Source organism: Myripristis murdjan, chromosome 10, assembly GCF_902150065.1.
Source record: "Myripristis murdjan chromosome 10, fMyrMur1.1, whole genome shotgun sequence".
NCBI classification, from domain to species: Eukaryota; Metazoa; Chordata; class Actinopteri; order Holocentriformes; family Holocentridae; genus Myripristis; species Myripristis murdjan.
In genome coordinates, this window is record NC_043989.1 from 19918471 (window position 1) to 19936207 (window position 17737).

A 17737-nucleotide genomic window follows, 5' to 3' on the forward strand; every position below is an offset into this window, starting at 1 on the left:
TGTTGGTGTGATAATGTCATACTAGCATGAAGGTAATTTTTCTGTGCAGTAAAAAAAAAAAAAAAAAAAAAAAAAAAAATCTCCTGAAATGGAACAAAATACACAAATGCTTGAGAATTACCGTCAGTCTTTCCAGAGAAAGATATGTGTAACATTTTCCTAATGTAGGAGGAGAGCAAAAACAAAAGTTTAAATGATTGCATCCTGTTTTAATGAATACATATTAGGAACTGTCCGTACTTAAAATTAAAAAGCTATTTTTTAAGTTAATGTTACTTGCATAAACATAGCAGCTCTTTTTCATTTACTTTTTCATTCACAGCTATGGCATATTATAAAGACACTTACAATGAACTCATAATGTGTTATGATCCCACTTATAAGGACAAAGAATATTCATGGCAGCACTATAAATGCAATCATAAGATGTTATAGATGTCACTCCTCATGAATTTAACCACTGGTGTCATAAGTATTCACAAGTAGCTTTCTATTAGTTTGAGTTTGTATGGCAAGGATAATCTTGTATTAAGATGGTGTGTGAGGTCCATTCGACACCCTATTGTAAGTGCTCATAGTATGTTACCACAGTCCATGCAGCAGTATTATTTATCACTGTGTGAAAGTCAACATCTGACAGCAGTATATGTAGGATTATTGCCTTACCATTACCTGTAGCATTACTGTATTGTCTCTTATGATTAGGCCTATAAGTGCAGAGATTGTGATCCAATATGCACATTAATGACACATTCATACGGTCAGCTTTCTAAATGAAGAGCTAATTTATACTATGAATGTTTCATAATAATTAATAATTCATTAAGCTTAAGTTTGCCTACTCAAGTTAACATGACTGTTGCTGCTATTAGTTTAATCAGCATGATCTTAAAAAGCTGTAATACTTAACACTTTTCCGTTCTCCAGAGATTCATCTTCTCTGGCCATGAGAGGTTATGGTGCTTTTCCAAGTAGGCACATGTGCTCTTTAACTTCTTTTGTGTGACATTTTAGTAACTTAAGCTTTTCAAAATGCATCATTCAGAGTGAAGAGGGCGGAAAGTGCAGCTCGTTATAGCTTTGTTCGGTGTAAAGGGGACATTACTGCAGTTATACCTTTTGGCACTGTAGCATTTGAGTCTCTTTTTGACTTTATTTTAATTTTTCTTATGGTTACACATGTTCTTTAGACCATCAGACAGAGTTTAATTAAACTTTACAGCAATAGAAAGTCTCAGCTAGGACTAAGTTTTGTCCTATTATATATTATATATATTACATGGTATTGACAAAAGCTTCTCATGCATAGATGTATTCCAACTATATTACCCAGACTCAGAAGCCAAAGCAGTCCTTCCCAAAGTAACTGAGGTACTGATGTCTTCTTTCAGTGACAGTGATGCTTTAATGATGTGCGACGTTTCAGTCCTTCCACAAGCCCTGTGCAACAATATACCGGCCATTAAGACATCTGAATACCATTTGTCACAGGCATTCAATGTTGAAAGAGAATTTGCTTTTTGACCAGTTCGCTCGCGTCGCCATGCGAACCCTAAGCATGGCGAAGGCAACGTTTAGTGCTGCAGATACCCAAAGAAGCATAGGTAAGAGCTTTTGGCTGTGACACAAAGGACTCTCAGACCATTATGATTCAGGAAGGCGTCTTAAAAGCCTGAGCTGTCGCTTTAAGGTGATCACTCTGTGGTGTGGTGGATGGCTCAGTGGGTTGAGAATGGCACCATCACAGGGATTCTATTCCCAATCAGACCATCCAGCTAAAATGTGAGCTCGTGGCACTGTGCACTGCCAAGAAAAAAAAAATAAAAAAAATATTCGCTGCATGACAAATGCTGTATGTTAGTAGTAATCATTACTTTCAGGACTCTTAGTGATGTCTTATGATGTTCTGCATCTATAGTATTCATTTGGCACCGTATGATTCATATTGCAGATGAAAATTTGATGACCACCCAGGGGAGCACTTACATATACTCCATTAGTGTAATGCTTGGGACGATCAAAAAAAGGGAATCTATCCAAGTTTTCAACATTTTTATACACTCAATATTTAATATGGGAATAGAGCTCATCACGATTATTAATTTAAACCAAAATCAATTTGCTATAAATGCTGCTAGGATCTGACAGATAATTTTTTAGTATTTCAACATGGAGCTTCCTCAAAGGATAGGAATTATTTTGTAAGATGTTAATGCCGGACCAGGAGGACAGCACTCACTCCCACATAAATATAAATAAACTAAGAATCACTGATGGTTATTCACAGGCAGGCCATAGGATATGAGCAGCGCAAACAGTTACAAAATTAAATGCATCAGAGGCAGAGATGTGGTAGACGATAAACCCACTCAGTTTGCTCACTTTTTTGTTTGTGGTATAGCCTTCACTTAGCACTTTGCTTTCATCATTTATTTGAACTCATGATATATATTATGGAAGATGTACTGACCCGAAGTTATATAAAGAAAGGAGATTTAAAAGAAATGTAAGCTTGTCAGAATATACACAATATGGACAAAAGTATTGGGACACACTTCTTAATCATTGAATTCAGGCGTTTCATTCAATCCTATTGCCGCAGGTGTATAAAAAATCAAGCAGCCAGCCATGCAGTCTGCCTTTGCAAACATTTGACACACTCAGGCAAGATGAATAAAGATGAAGGCATTTTCACAGGGGAGAAAAAAGAGAAATAGATGGAGAGAGAGAGAGACAGACCAAAGACAGGCAGTTTTAATTCAGCTGATACCCCACACAGGAAGTTTGTATAATTATTCCATTCATCTGCTGTTCATCCTGACAGTCTCTGGACTGAGTTTCAGACATGGCTGAGAAAAATGGCAGAACCAGGGCTGTCTCAAGGACAATAATCTGTAGTGGTCTTTGCAGTCTTGTAGCCTGTCAGTTGACGGTGTTGACAAGTGGAGGAGGAGACGGCCTGTCAGCAGTGAGCGAAGGGCAGATAAAGACTGGCAAATCAAAATGTTTACCTTAGGGTGCTGCCCTCATGCATGCAGTGTCTCTCCCCTTCCATTATAAGGCTGACCACCATCTGGAAGGCATAGTGCATGCACACACACACACACACACACACACACACACACACACACACACACACACACACACACACACATTCACCACCAGCACTACCAATTGAGGTCATAGTTTATCTATGATTTTTTTTCTAATACATGTTAATACACAGCATCAACAGCTTTGAGATGGCAGAATGATAGGAAACTGTTCCAATTCAAGTTACAGCTCGGATTTATGAGACTTCAGTGCAAGAAAAAAAAAGAACCTGGACCATCAATGTCACCATGTAGAGGATGAATACAAATGAATGTATGAATGAATGAATGATTAAATTAATGTATAGTAGTACAACAAAAATAACATCAGCAACAACATGTACAAAAGAAGTACAACAACAATAAAAAGAAGAACAAGGACAAGAAATAGATGGATAGGTTGCCAGTCCATCACAGGGAATTTATACATGACTTTTCAAAACACGCGTTTCTTGCCCCTGGCTATATATTGGCAGACAACTGTGCCGAGATGGTTCGGGCTGGAAAACACTATTTCTGATTTGGTTTCATTTTGTTGTGCAAAATTAGTTGACATCCAGTCCTTTATATCCGCGAGGCAGCTAGACTGTTTGTGTCATTAGGTTTTATAGGCACATATCATTGAAAATGCATGCTGAGTTTGTGGAAAAACAAAGTGGAATTGTGAATGGTGAATAATTGAATTAGACATGGCTTACCTCAGTATCACTCTGGAAATGGGGGAACTCATTAGGAAATTTAAAATGTAATACCCTGGCCTTTATATATAATAATTACATTGTTAAGGAACAGAAATATGGCAGCTGCTAGTCTCCACAATGAAGTAATATGTTTTGTCTAAGAAGGTGTGGAAAGGCTGTAAAAATTTAATCCAAGAAAGCCCTTAAGACAAGATTTACTTGTATATATATTGCACACCATCTGAAAATCAGATCAAACTTTAATGATCCCTGAGAGGAAACCGGGGATGGAATCCAAAATTTCTCAATCTGTGAGCGGCGCAAAAGTCTACTGAAGCCCACAGTGAAGCTGCTTTTCCCTGCCATACAATTTTCAGAGACATTTTCTGAAAATATGATATAAACACTGTAGATTAAATGTGTGAGACCTGCTTGTTCCATGAAGTATAGGAGACTTACACAAGTCATTGTTTGTCTTGATCGCGTGTGTGTGTGTGTGTGTGTCATCTTCCTCTAAACATTTAGGGACTTCCCACTTGAGGAAAAAAAAAATGTTAAATGTTATATTCTAGATTTTGCCACAATAATTTCTCTTCATCAATCTTCTCATGAATAAGAACTAACCTCAAACATACAAAACAAACATAAACTCAGGTATGTTTTGTAGCATCAGGTAAGGCAGAACTGGACACCATCACATTGCTAGTGAGGTAATTGCAGTGTGGAGGTCCAAATATAGCCATGACTAGAATTGATTTCCTACCCGACGTTCAAAAAAAGGAAGTTGAAACTGCATTGCAAGATGACATTCATCCAGAGTGTGTGTGTGTGGGGGGAGAAACACATCTTTCTTATCCTCAGCCCAGGACTTGGCTTCATTCGTGATACAATAGCCTACACACATGCGTCCTCTCTGTTATCTTTTCTTCTCTATCCTGACCCAAGGTGAGTCAATATTCCTGTGCTTTCACATTGGTGTAGTAGGTGGAGTTGTATATGTATGTGTATGTGTGTGTGTGTGTGTGTGTGTGTGTATGTGTGTGGGGGGGGTACATTTGTTGGCTGCACATATCAGAATTGTGTCTCTGATGTGCATCACATCAGAAATCTTGATCTGACTATCTTTGATCTGACTATCACTGCTGTCCTCCACAGCGTGCCAGGGCACCTCCACCGTCCGTGGCGTCTTTGGCCACAATGTCACTTTGCCCTGTAGGTATGACACACACGCTCACGGCGTGCTGAGCATCTGCTGGGGGAAAGGGAAGGTGCCCACATCCAAATGCTCCAACACCATCCTCTCCTCCACGGATGGGACTGTGGTTGTCCAGAAGTCACAGAGGTACCAGCTGCTGGGCAGGGTCGCAGAGGGAGACGTGTCCCTGACCATCGTTGACGCCCAGAGGAGCGACTCCGGGGTGTACGGCTGCAGGGTCGAGATCCCAGGATGGTTCAACGACCTCAAGTTCAACACGCATCTGGTCATCGAGGAAGGTAGGCTTCATGCCACGCTTCCCAAATGATAATGAATACTTGATGCTCATCGGTTGAGCCTGAGGTTATTTTGTTTTTGCCAGCTCCTGTGGAACAACGTGTCACCCAGGGAAGCACGCAGGCGGCTGGTGGATTTCTTGGTGAGCACAAGCAAATTTTATAAGCGCTGCAAGAAGTTAAAGAATTAGGCAATCAAAAAGCAAACATTTTCAGCTAGTGTTTTATTGACTGTTTTTTTCTGTTTTAAAACAGATTGTTTTGCGCGTGATCTTTTTCATCTAGAGTGCAACTAAATGTAACTCACTGATTCACTGTATCAACCAGGCACAGACACATTACCATCACCATCACCATCTGAAAAACAGAAAAATGAAGAGCCAGTGATGGACTTTGCCACAGCTGAGGTACACTGCATGAGTGTGGTTTCAAATTGAGATGTGGGCCATTTGAGAAAGAGACATTCATTTTTACTAAATGACTCACAGCAAAACACAGAAAAACAATTACTGGTTATTTTTTAGAGAATATTTCTTTCTTTACTTGCTTATTTTTTAATTAATTTATTATTTTATTATGTTATTTTTAGTTACTTTTCCATAGTAAATATAGTGTTAAAAGAGTGGTTCATATTTTGATGCATGTTAACAAATGTATGTAGTTACATGTGTTTATGGGGCAGGGGGAGGCGGGTGGTGGGTAGAAGAGAGGCAGAGAGAATAAAGTGATATCACTGTTTTCTTAATATTTTACAATATGCCATATATTTATGCCGCATCCTTCACATTCTAGCATATGCAAAGTATAATTGACCCCATTATCCACGATGCCGTTCATTTTCACTTCAGGAAAGATTCAAAGGCTTCCCGGAAATCGTGAACGCTGGCAGGACTGCAGCAATTTTCTTCATCACCGTAATCATAATCCTCATCCTTATTTTCTGTAAGTGCTGAATAGATTATAGTTTGTGACTCATGTGCCATTTAGATGAATTTTACACTTTGAATGTGGGCGTCTGCTGAGCATCAGTGAGTGTGCCTCTTTACTTCCCTTCTTAGACCACATGCTGAGAATATCACTTAATGTTTGTTGCTTCAACCCAGGGAGAAGAAACCTGCTGAGGAAATCACCCGAAAATGAAAATGTTCAAGTGCCTGCGTGACACGGCAGGGATGAAGGAGCATAAAGATTTCTATAAGCAATTGGTGGTTGAAATAGGGACTGCATGGCCCTGTGTGGACGCCTGGCTTTTAGTTTTTAATCTAGTTTACTTGCACGATAATGAGGATACTAATACAGTCAATAGAAAAGTAATTACAGTGCAGGAGAGGAACGAAGCTGAAAAAGTTTATTCAGGGTCTTCCTCCTTAAAAAAACAAAACAAAACAAGACATTGTTAGTCACCAAAAACAAATGAAACAGACACATAGCACAAACAATATCTACACACAAAAAACACACAAACAAGCACCAACAGTAGGAAGAAAACAAACAAATAAATAAACCTAGAATAAATAGATATGCACAACCAACAAAAGCATCTTAGCAGAAGGCTCATGATGAAATGAGATTTTTTTTTGACTGTGTCCTAAAAGCAAGCAAAGAAAATATGACAATATGTCTCTAAATGTGAGGGAAAAAAAGATGTATGACAATAAGGCACATGAATGTATAAAGGTATCATTTTTCCATCTAGGTGATTATGACTGAATGTCTAAAAGTTGTGATAAGTATCTGGAAGTTCTTGGCTTGCAATTCATGCGTTTAAAGATAAAACAAGGATTTTGAAAAACGTTATCTGTTGGCAGCAGTGAATATTTAAAAACAAACAAACAAACAAACAAAAAAAAAACTGCTGTATTTATCCAACTCTTCAATCACAATGGGACCTAATCCTTTTAAACTTCTCCCTGCTAACCAGACAGGAGGACAGGACGTCCCAGCTGTGACAGGCCACACAGTCTGGTGTGTTCGGGTCCCAGTATCTTCAGACTGCGCTGAAAAGACTCAGCTGCTGTCATGTGACTGACAATGTGAAGCCGTACTCAGTAGAGAAATTATGTACATATTTTTACGTATTTATTTTTCATTTTTCATGGAAAAAATTCACTTAATGTGAGGTAGGTCCGGGTGAATTTGATCCCAGAAGCACTGACGCTCTTGTTTTAGACGGGACGTTATAGTTGTGGACACAATGCCACCTTGTGGACATTATTATCAAAACCTGGTGAACGTTTCACTAGGGACACTCCATGGAAAAAAACAGGATGAAGAAAAACACATGAAGTGGGTAAAGTGGAGTAGTTTTTTTTTTTTATTATTATTTTTAATTTTTTTTAAACTGTTTTTCTGTCATGCTAAGGCTCACCTTTCAGAATCACTTTAATTCATGTTTACATGCAAATTTATGATAACAGTGATTCATGTTATTTTTCAAAACATTTTAATGATAACATTTATAATCACATTATTTTGTTTTTATCACATTAACTGACTTTCACTGTGAAATGCATAGGCTATGGCTATTTAAGAAAAGCATTTTTTCAAAGCAGTGGGGTGAGAGAAATTTGGTCTCTCTCTCTGTCCCTTTTCTACTTTCATTATGTGGATATTTATGATATAAAGACTCATCCTAAACACTGACCATCTTATTGTTTGTGCTGGAGTGGGCAGTAAAACTGGATGATGCTTTTTAATTAGTGTATGAAGGAAAGTGGGAAACACACCACCAGCAGGGCTAATGTAGCGTCTTGGGCCACATTCCCTGCAGTACCATGGACCTGTGATGTGGGAAAAGTTGGCTGAAATGTGAGAAATCAGCATGTCACAGTTTCACTTTGAATTTGTTTTAAGTGTAACAAATGTTTGCTTAAATGGAAAAAAAATGTTGATAGATCTTATGTAAATACTGGAAGTAATAAAAGCTGAATGACTAAAGTGAGTGTCTAGTGTGATGGATGCTTATAGTATTCTAAATAACAGTAATATTGTACAATGAAATAATGTCGTAGTTAGACTTAGCGAGCACATGTTTGTTTAAATGAGCAAAGAGGAAGTGCCATGCAGGGTTACTAAACATCCAGGTCAGCAGACCCAGATGTTTGCTCAGCAGTCTATGGAAAGAAACAAAAGTCCATGAACCTTGAATAAACCAAACAAACTATCTGAGCACAATGAGTATAGATTGTTTGAAAATCAAGATGCATGGTCTTTCTAAACCTGAGTCATTTGAGACAAATATCAAAACATATTTTGTGTATAAAGCCTGCTTTTTGGGGTGCAGTAAGCATTTGAACATCAGCACATTCAATATTATTTTCAGATGTAAACTTCATTCCTGTGGGAGCGCAACTGTTATGCTGGGAAATGTTTGGAATTCAAATTATTTAAAATAAAATATACATCTTTAAATCCATGCCCTCGCTGCTCTAAACTATGGGATCTTGTATCTTGTATGAAACACTGCATTTGGATGATTGCCTTGTGACTGCAGTCTCATATATATCTTGTCTATAATCACCATTGCCTCGAAAATTTTTGTAGAAATTTGTTGCTTTTCTTAGTTTTCATCAAATGCAGAAATTTACACCCGTCCACTTTTAGCACAAGGAACCAAAACCACAGAAAAGGAAACGGTCTTATTCTGCATTCCTCTTCGGCCAGCAGAAGTTGTTGGTGTTTGCAAATTATGGGCAGCATCATGTGATTTGGAAAAGTTTCAAAACTGAAACCGCACTGTGGTTTGGTTTAGTGTCGCTCAGCAGGTGAATTAAATCCTTCAGCTCCTTCTGCAACAGGAGAGATTAAGGGATTAATATTTGGAAAATGATTATTTTGGGCAGCAAACACCTGCCCTTAGGTTATGGGCTACTCCTTTGCCTACTCCAAGGTAAGACATTCTTGATAAAAACGACTCATGATTTACAATTACAAGTCTGAAACATATGATAGGAACTATTTCTTCTTATTTTACTTGGATTTCCCCTTATTGTCGACAAATTTCTTTGTTTTTTTCAGGCAGTGTGAGAGCACAAAACGTCAAAGCCACAGTTGGAGTTGATGTTACTTTATCGTGCAAGTACGATGCCCAGTACTACGGCAGGCTTGCTGTATGCTGGGGCCGAGGGGCCATCCCCAACAGCGGCTGTGCCAATCAAGTCATCAAATCAGACGGGACGTCGGTGACCAACAGATTGTCAGAGCGCTATGTGCTCATGGGTGACCTCAGTAAGGGTGACGTGTCCCTGACCATCAGGCAGGTCCAGGAGGACGACTCAGGGATGTACGGCTGTCGCGTGGACATACCGGGCTGGTTCAATGACCACAAACACCAGCTGACCCTGACGGTGGTGCCAGGTGAGAGACACTGGGAGACTCTCTCTTAATCTCTGAGCAGCTTTATAGACAGTGGTGGATAGAAAATGCAAGGTCTGTAACTGATATTATTCATGGTTATAATTCAAAGTGCAGGTATCACTATTCAGGAGCTGGAGATTCGTTCATAATTTATTTTATTCTTTGAGCAGGTTTTACTTTTTGCACTGACATTTCCTTATTTTCAGCACCTCCTAACCCTCTGAGAATAGAGACAAGAGAGGTGAAGGAGAGGACCATCACTGTCCGCTGGACGTCTGTGTTTGATGGTGGCAGCCCCATCACCTCTTATAGGATTGACTTCAAGAACAAACTGGGTAAGCAAGTAAACAAGAGCATTCTACATAGATTTTGGACATTTATTAGCTCATTATAGCTTTGAAAATTTGGTTTCTGGTATAAATGTATATCAACCATATGCAACCAGCACCCTGGGATACAGCAGTAACAACGGCAGACATAGGCCCCGATCTGACTCAGGTCACTTTGGTTGACATGCGTCCGGCCAAGGCGTACAACATTCGAATGTTTGCTATCAACAGTGTGGGCACCAGCGAGACCAGCAACACTCTCACTGTCACCACAAAAGAAGCAGGTAGAGTTAAACATTTACGTTTTATAGTCCGACACCTTTAATTAAATTACCATGAGGGTCTAGTTCAAATGATCTTTGACAGCTGACATTCAATAAATAACCGGCTAAAACATCATCTCCCTGCAGCGCCAGGGGGTCCTCCGCTGGATGTGCAAGTTGAAGCCCTCACTTCTCACAGTATCCAAGTCACTTGGAAGGTAAAATCATATTTTTTTCATTCATTTTTTTAAAGACTTTTTCCCCTTGTGCAAAATATGTTCATCAAAATAAACCGTTTTGACCCTTGAATAAAACCAGTAAAACACTTTTGAAAACAGGACTCTAATGAGACAAATTATAGAGAAAATCCCCCTTGGCTTATTTAGATTGCTCGGCTAATATGTAGGTATTTACTAAATGATAATGAGTGACATTGTGTCTTGCCGTACAAAGTGTGTGTTTTCTCTTGACTAGCCTCCAAAGACTGACCTCCGCAACGGTGTTCTGCGGAGCTACAGCCTCAGCTACAGGGAGTACGACCCTGAGAGCAGGCAGTTCAGGAGGTCGCAGCACCACAGCGTGACCGCCACCAGGGAATTAGAGAGCGTCACCCTGCACAACCTGAAGCCGTCCACCCAGTACAGCATGCTGATACAGGCCAAAACGAATGGAGGACTAGGGCCTCCCTCAAATCCAGTTGCCTGCACAACTCTGAATGAGGGTAGGTGAAGCATCTTGAAAGGTGATGCCAACACACACACACACACACAGCAACATAAAACTGAAAAAAAAAAAAAAAAAAGAATTTTGTGACGGGGAGTTTTTCTTGCTTCTGTTATCATTGTGATGCCAACTCAGTAGACAAAGCTGAGAAATGTCTGCTTTTCTGTCTCTCCCAAGTTCACACAACATCAACAGCTGAGATGCCTGTGACAACTTCAATTGCTTCAACCTGGGGAGAAAGCACTACAAGTTTCACTCCAGGTATATTTCACAGGGTGTTTTTCAGCTTTCTTGATTAGGCCAAAATTTCTGAATCACTGAATGTGCCAGGCATTACTGTGATAAATCCTGCGATGTTTTCTATCTTCTAGTTTCCCCTGACCCCCCGATGCTAGAGTTACTGGAGGTCAAAGACAAGATGATTACTCTTCATTGGACTGCTGGGTTTGACGGAGGAAACCCCATTACTGGTTATGACCTTGAGTATAAACCAGACAATGGTGAGAGAAAAATTACAAGCATTGAAAAGAGATTTTAAAATCCAGGCTCCTTCTCTCTAATTCAGCTATAAAATCTAACACTACATTTTTTTTTGTTCACATTTTGGCATTCCCCGGTCATACCTTGTGACATGAACTTTTACCTTTTTTCCACAGCCTCATGGGATCACACAAATACAGTTGCAGACTTCAGCTCCAACCAGACTGAAACCACAATAATAGAGATGTATCCGTCCACCTACAACATCCGCGTCTTTGCCAGGAACAGCATTGGCATGAGTGAAGCCAGCAACGTCCTCACCGTCACCATCGAAGAAACAGGTGTTGTTTTTGCACTACTTTCCGGCAGCCTTTTCCCCTCATTGCCTTAAATAACACCTCTGATGAAAAGCTATATATTAAATCTATTTGTGGTGCCTCAAGCAAGCAGGATTAGTGTTCCCATTGCTTTACTGTTTATCTCGATGATACCTATGTGGCACATTATATGTCCTCACATTGGAGAGAAAAGGATTTACTGAAATGATTTCATGGTGTAATATTTCCTTGAGCCTCAGTAACAGCATAAGATTTATCCAAAATTCACACTCAGTAAGGCAGCCCAAGATATGACAGACTCTTGTTATACAGCAACTGCAGTTCGTCAAAACACCAAAAGCATAAACCACACTGTACAGTATGTGACCTGATAATTTCACAGTTCACTTCTTCCTCTAGATTCATTAGTTATGCAGCTGTGGCAATTTAGGGAAAGCAACACTTTTTAAGTTTCCTCTTTGCTGTTTCTTGATGACTTTGTCCCACAGGTCGTCGTGAGGACACCATCACAACTTCCATATCAACTCAAAAGGCGACCTTCTCAACTACCACGTCTGCAGACACTCAGGCCGCTGTGAGTAAAACATCCTCGCATTTATGTCCATGAGATGATTAGAGCAACATCCTTGTGGGAAAATTTTAGTATTAATGGGCATAGAGTACCCCTTTCCTTATCTGTGAAACTCTCTTGTTCAGGTGAGCACTGAGGAGAGTCAGGGTGGCCACCTCGCTGCCATCGTGGTGCCAGTCGTACTGGTGGTGTTGATTGTTGCCATAGTTACAACATGGCAATTCCGGCGTGAGTATGCCTATTAGGCTGACGATACACAGTGCAACTTACATGCAATTTGCTGCATGTTGTAAATTAATTTTTTCTTTTTTTTCTTTTTTTTTTTTTTACTGTTGCTAAGTCACCAGACGCATATGGAACATTTCCAACGATGATGCAAACCCAGTTCATGATTTTCATTGGATGGAAACTCCAAAAACAACTCAGTGGCATGCAACCAAATAGCATGGAAAAAGTTTCATATGTCACCTCAGCCTTGCATTACCGTAAAAGTCCATCAACTTTACTGTCCTTAATGTTATCCACCTCTTTCCACAGGGATGAACAAGAGGAAGGGCAGCTGGGGAATGTAAGTAGTGATAAGCCACATTAGCCAATGAAATCTCTCAACTTCAACTGAGAATTGCACTATTATTCTTTCTCTTGTCTGCAGAGGTTGGCTGACCAATGGTGCCATACATTACAGAGACTCTGAGCCCATCCCAGAGCTGTGAGCTGCAGTGTGGCTTTTACAGAGATTATGAGAAGAACCAGTGATTATGAATTTCATGAGCATGAGTTTTGTAAATAATAAGTTCTGGTCTGACTGACCTTTTTCCTGTTTACTTCATGTTATGGAGAAAGGAAACAAAATCTATCACAAAAACTTCACTCTCCAACGAAGTGCTAAAGTTGAGCAGCTGACCAAACACAATATAAAAAAGAAGAAAAATTAAGTAAGGTGGAAACTTTAAACACAAAAAATGACATGGTGTCTCTTTTATTTGGTTAATGACCATAATGAAAGCATTCTTCCAAATTGGTTAAGTTGTTCCAAATTTGTTGAGGGTAAGCTGTACTGACTTGATGTCTTGCAGAGATATTATTTGCATGATTTGAATGATGGTCATATTGTCTTCTGTTTATGTGATGGCTGGTGTAATGGAATCCCACCAGATCCTCCCCATTTTCTGTTATGCTAATAAAATTTTTGCCCCACAGTTTGTGTATCTACATGTCATTTATTAATTAAGAAAGCCACCACAGCCAAAGTGGCAGATGAGTGAAATTACAATTTCACTGAATTTCACAATAAAACCGGCAGCCATGACCTGTGGATTAAAGGGTTAAAGAGACCCGCATATTGTAATTTTACAATTTTTCCGAATGTAAATACATATAGAGCGAGATGTTTCAACAGAACACACTGCTAAAATTTGATTTTCTGTATACAGTTACATTTTAAGTTGTATTTTTATAAATTCATCTTTTTTTCTTGTGTAACTCCAGTGAATGCATTCACCTGGGTTTGGTTTTGACTGGATCCCATCACTAAACAATTGCTAAATTCTTGTCAAGCAATGGCAGAATCTGAAATAGAAAGTCTCCGCTCAACATGTTTATGTCATTTTAATTACAGGACCTGGCATTGGTGCCTATTTAGGCTCATGTATGGGACTGCTCTGCCTGTGAGGCCTTCGTCTTAAAATTCATCTTTTTATCTGAACAGTATTTATTTGCAGAATAATTTTCTCTTCCTGAGCCATGATATATATGAAAATAAAATAATGTAGTTGAATAATTTGGTACTTTTCATTTGCATGCATTCATCTCACAACCAGTGATCACGACTATCTGACACTTGCCACCAACCATCACAAGAGGGCGCTGGAGTCTGACCAGTGAACTGCTCTAATCTGTTGCAGCAAGACCTCACCTGATCGGAGCCATCCTCAGAGGCAGGCGCCACAGCCAGCTGGATTTCCATCCATCTGTCCTGTAAAGCTCTTAATTGTCCTAATTAATGAGATGAGGAAGAGGAGGAGATGTGATATCTCAGAGGAGCCGTGAGGCAGCTGCCTGCAAGGGAGTCTCCTGCTAATGGGGTAGCTCAGGAGGATACCCAAGCCGTTTTCTCGGCCTCCTGCCGGGACCACATGGCACAGCGGGGATCAATGTATAGATGGATGGATGGACGGCTGTTTAAACTCTAATGGGGCTTCCAGTTCCTTCTTTGCTTCCGTTTTCAGTGGCAGGAGCAACACCACAGCTTGTTTCTTCCTTCTCTAAAGAAGGCCTGTGACTTTAAGCAACATGGTGGAGTTGCTTTTGCAGATCTTGCATTCTCACAGTGCTGGGAATGGACTAATTGTCCACGGTGGCATAAATAATGCTTGATTTGTTTGTTTGCAGTGTTACAACATCTCAAAATCAGTGCAGCTGACACACAAAGCCTCTGCACGCTGTGTGACCGTGGCCTCTAAACACAGCTCTACCACATCCCTCCTCCCTGGACAAGCACTTCCTCTCATCTTTGGTCCCCTGGCTTCCGCTGTCCGTTGCCCTTCCCTTGCTTTCCTCCACCTCCTCACTCTTGGCTTTTGACTCTGCTTGTAAAAACACCAGCAACTTCCTGTTCCAGGGCTTTCCTCCATTTCTACACCTCTCCATCCTGCTTTCTCCTCATTGCTCCCTCTTTCCCTGTCCAAGCCCTGCTGATTGCACTGCATGGCACTTAAATAAACAGAAAAGAGGGGAGGAAGGCTGTGGGATGGAGTGGTGGGATGACTTTGATGAGGTTTCTTTGATTGGCCATGCAGCCATAAACCAGAATGCGCCCCTGCCACCCCCACCCCCACTGGTGCCCCGTGGGCCACGCTTGCCACCGCAAAAGCGTACAAGGAAACAAACCAATAGGCAATCACAATGACAAGCACCTGAGGCACAAAGGGAAAAAGCTGATGTATCTGACCAGCAGTTTATCTCTGTGTCATAACCCCAACACTTTTGTCACCATGTTTACAGCATAACACCCCCACCCTGTTTAAACATCTTCTACCGAGACCAAACATCCATTAAAGCAGCAACACAGTGTTCCTTGTGTATGCCATGCAGAGCTGTGTCAGCTGTATTTGGTAAAGACTTCAGTGTGGGACTGCAGGTGGGTGATGGAGGAGGGAGGAGGGACTGCATGGTTGTAATAATGGCAGTATTAGCAATAGAGACTGAGTGAGAATTGTAATAATTCATGCAGTCTGACTCAGGCCACATCAAGGCAGCAGTGCTCAGGAAGCAGAAACTCTGAACAGTACCACACACACCAAAGGCTGATCTCTGCAGGAGGGACTGGTCCCCAGGCCTCGTTGCCCCAGAGCGGATGCACGTCCCTGGACTGGAGGCGCTGCCAGATGTGGGCCCTTCTGGAGCTCTGTATGAACTCGCAAACAGCAAAGCAGACGAAAGTATTGAACGGAAGGGAAATGAAAGGGGCAGGGAGCTGGGGTGGAACAAAAAAGAGAAGGGGGGACACAGTAGTGGTTTGTCAAAGGCATGCAGAGTGTTGGGGAATGGCCTTTTTGGTGATGAAAGAGGCATTTATTGATTCAAGTCTTGATACAAGGCAAACCATCTAAAAATGGACAGGGGCTCAAGGGGGCTTCTCATCTCGTCGCAGCTGAAGCACATGTGTCAATGGGTAAATGAAAAACAAGGTAAAATACAGAGCAATTATAAAATTGGGAACATGTGTGAGCTGGAAAAATTTCTCCTGGATTGCTGTGAATGTAATAAACCTGTTGAGAAAGACGGGAAAGTGGCAATGTAAAAAGCACCGAAAATGTCTTGATCCTTTAGTAAGTCTGATTTTACTGAAAGTGCAAGTTTGTCTGTGTGTATGTGTGTGAGTGAGTGTGTGTGTGTGTGTGTGTTTGCACTGATGTGATGTGATTAGCCAACCTGAGCCAGATGGAAGGCAGTACACATGATTGAAGGTCAGACATAACAGTTACCATGGAGACATCACCAAGTAGACCAAGTAAACCAAGTAGAACATTTTACTGCACTGTCGCTTCCCTGAGGGACCTGCATGAGTCTGTGTGAGTGTGTGAGTGTGTGTGTGTGTGTGCGCGCGCGCATGTGTGGGTAAACGTGTATGTGGGCATGAGCTTGTGCGTGTGTGCCTGCATGAATGTGTGGACTATAACAAGCGAGATCCAGTTTGTGCATGTTTTGCTATACATTGATACAGCTATCAACATTCATTTTCAGATTATTCCGCACTGCTCACTACTTTAACGAGATAAATCATTCACACGCTAAATTAAACATAACAGTAAAAATCTAATTTTGGACAACTTATTTTTTAAGGTAATGAACCAAATACTGATCTTTTGTTTGTAGAAATCCAAATTGGTCATGTTTTACCTCTTGACTAACACAGATTTGGTAAATTTGAGCTACAATAAGGAATGTGACCTGATTAAATATGTGATTATCCCTTGTATGCTTCAGTATGTCAGGTTCGAGGCTCTGAGTTGCACCGAGACGTGCAGCATGTGTCTCTACAATGCATTCATGAACCGGACATACTCTAAAGATTTACCCTTGTGTGCTTTTATTGAGCAGATCTTGAGCTCAGTGGCAAATTTCAACCATCTCAGAGGTCTAAGTTTCCATAGAAACACACTAGACTTTATATTGATGTAGCCAGTTTATCAAATGCTGAAAAAAATGCATTTGGCAGCACAGCATTAAGGACAGAAATAGCTATACTGACATGCTTGTTACCTCCCTTTGCACACCCATAATCCTTAATGCTCGCAGATATTTCCATAAACGTTTGAACATCCAAAACCATATCTTGTACGATTCGTATCACACGTCACCTCTCATTCAGGCAGCATTAAGTGTCAGAGCTTTGAACAGCGGCATGGGTCTTAATCTGTTTAAATTTGCTTCCTTCTCTCTCCTAACACCACTGACTTGTGCATTTTCTGCACCTGCCCAGAGGCGAGTTCTGCTAAGGAGAGGCGTCAAATTGGAAGACCTCCATCGTCCTGGCAGTTGAACACAGTGGAAGTCTTGGATCTGTTCAGGGGATTGGACCAGCTGAGCTCTGCCATGGAAGACAAGTGGCTGGCTGAGTTGAATGGAAGGGAGACAGTGGAACGATGGGGAAAGAGGGAGAAACGAGAGGAGGAGGGAGGCAGGGAGGGGTAATCACATCAGGGGATTAGTGGCTGTTATTAATGGAGGATAAGGCGCTTCGCTGTCTCTCTCTCTCTAACACACACATAGAGACACATCCTGTCTTTCTCTCTCCTCATCTCCTCATCTGTCTGTCTGTCTATCTATCTATCTATGTATCTATCTATCTATCTATCTATCTATCTATCTGTCTGTCTGTCTATTCCCTTGACTGTCAGATGGTAATTCTG

General features: G+C 40.8%; 2 protein-coding genes across 2 annotated transcripts; both read left to right on the forward strand.

Moving 5' to 3' along the window:
* The first annotated feature begins 1543 nt into the window (after window positions 1-1543).
* On the forward strand, window positions 1544-5429 carry LOC115366246 (hepatitis A virus cellular receptor 1 homolog). Its single transcript, XM_030061603.1, has 3 exons — window positions 1544-1604; window positions 4928-5266; window positions 5350-5429. Exons 1-3 carry the CDS (start codon window positions 1544-1546, stop codon window positions 5427-5429), a joined length of 480 nt encoding a protein of 159 aa, XP_029917463.1.
* A 3602-nt stretch (window positions 5430-9031) lies between these two features.
* LOC115366635 (Down syndrome cell adhesion molecule-like protein 1 homolog) lies at window positions 9032-13509 on the forward strand. The gene is made up of 13 exons (XM_030062175.1): window positions 9032-9152; window positions 9281-9619; window positions 9826-9954; window positions 10065-10232; window positions 10359-10429; window positions 10686-10932; window positions 11112-11195; window positions 11306-11434; window positions 11591-11755; window positions 12241-12326; window positions 12449-12551; window positions 12861-12891; window positions 12976-13509. The coding sequence occupies exons 1-13, from the start codon at window positions 9089-9091 to the stop codon at window positions 13034-13036; spliced, it is 1677 nt and encodes a 558-aa protein (XP_029918035.1). The 5' UTR covers window positions 9032-9088; the 3' UTR covers window positions 13037-13509.
* The last annotated feature ends 4228 nt before the right edge of the window (window positions 13510-17737 follow it).

What these genes read in the sequence shown, in the direction of transcription:
- LOC115366246 (XM_030061603.1), top strand. Translation starts at nt 1,544, where the DNA reads ATGCGAACCCTAAGCATGGCGAAGGCAACGTTTAGTGCTGCAGATACC. An exon ending in AGATACCCAAAGAAGCATAG is followed by an intron (nt 1,605 to 4,927) that starts GTAAGAGCTTTT and finishes TGTCCTCCACAG; the next exon opens with CGTGCCAGGGCACCTCCACC. An exon ending in GCATCTGGTCATCGAGGAAG is followed by an intron (nt 5,267 to 5,349) that starts GTAGGCTTCATG and finishes TGTTTTTGCCAG; the next exon opens with CTCCTGTGGAACAACGTGTC.
- LOC115366635 (XM_030062175.1), top strand. Translation starts at nt 9,089, where the DNA reads ATGATTATTTTGGGCAGCAAACACCTGCCCTTAGGTTATGGGCTACTC. An exon ending in TGTCACCACAAAAGAAGCAG is followed by an intron (nt 10,233 to 10,358) that starts GTAGAGTTAAAC and finishes ATCTCCCTGCAG; the next exon opens with CGCCAGGGGGTCCTCCGCTG. An exon ending in CACTACAAGTTTCACTCCAG is followed by an intron (nt 11,196 to 11,305) that starts GTATATTTCACA and finishes TCTATCTTCTAG; the next exon opens with TTTCCCCTGACCCCCCGATG.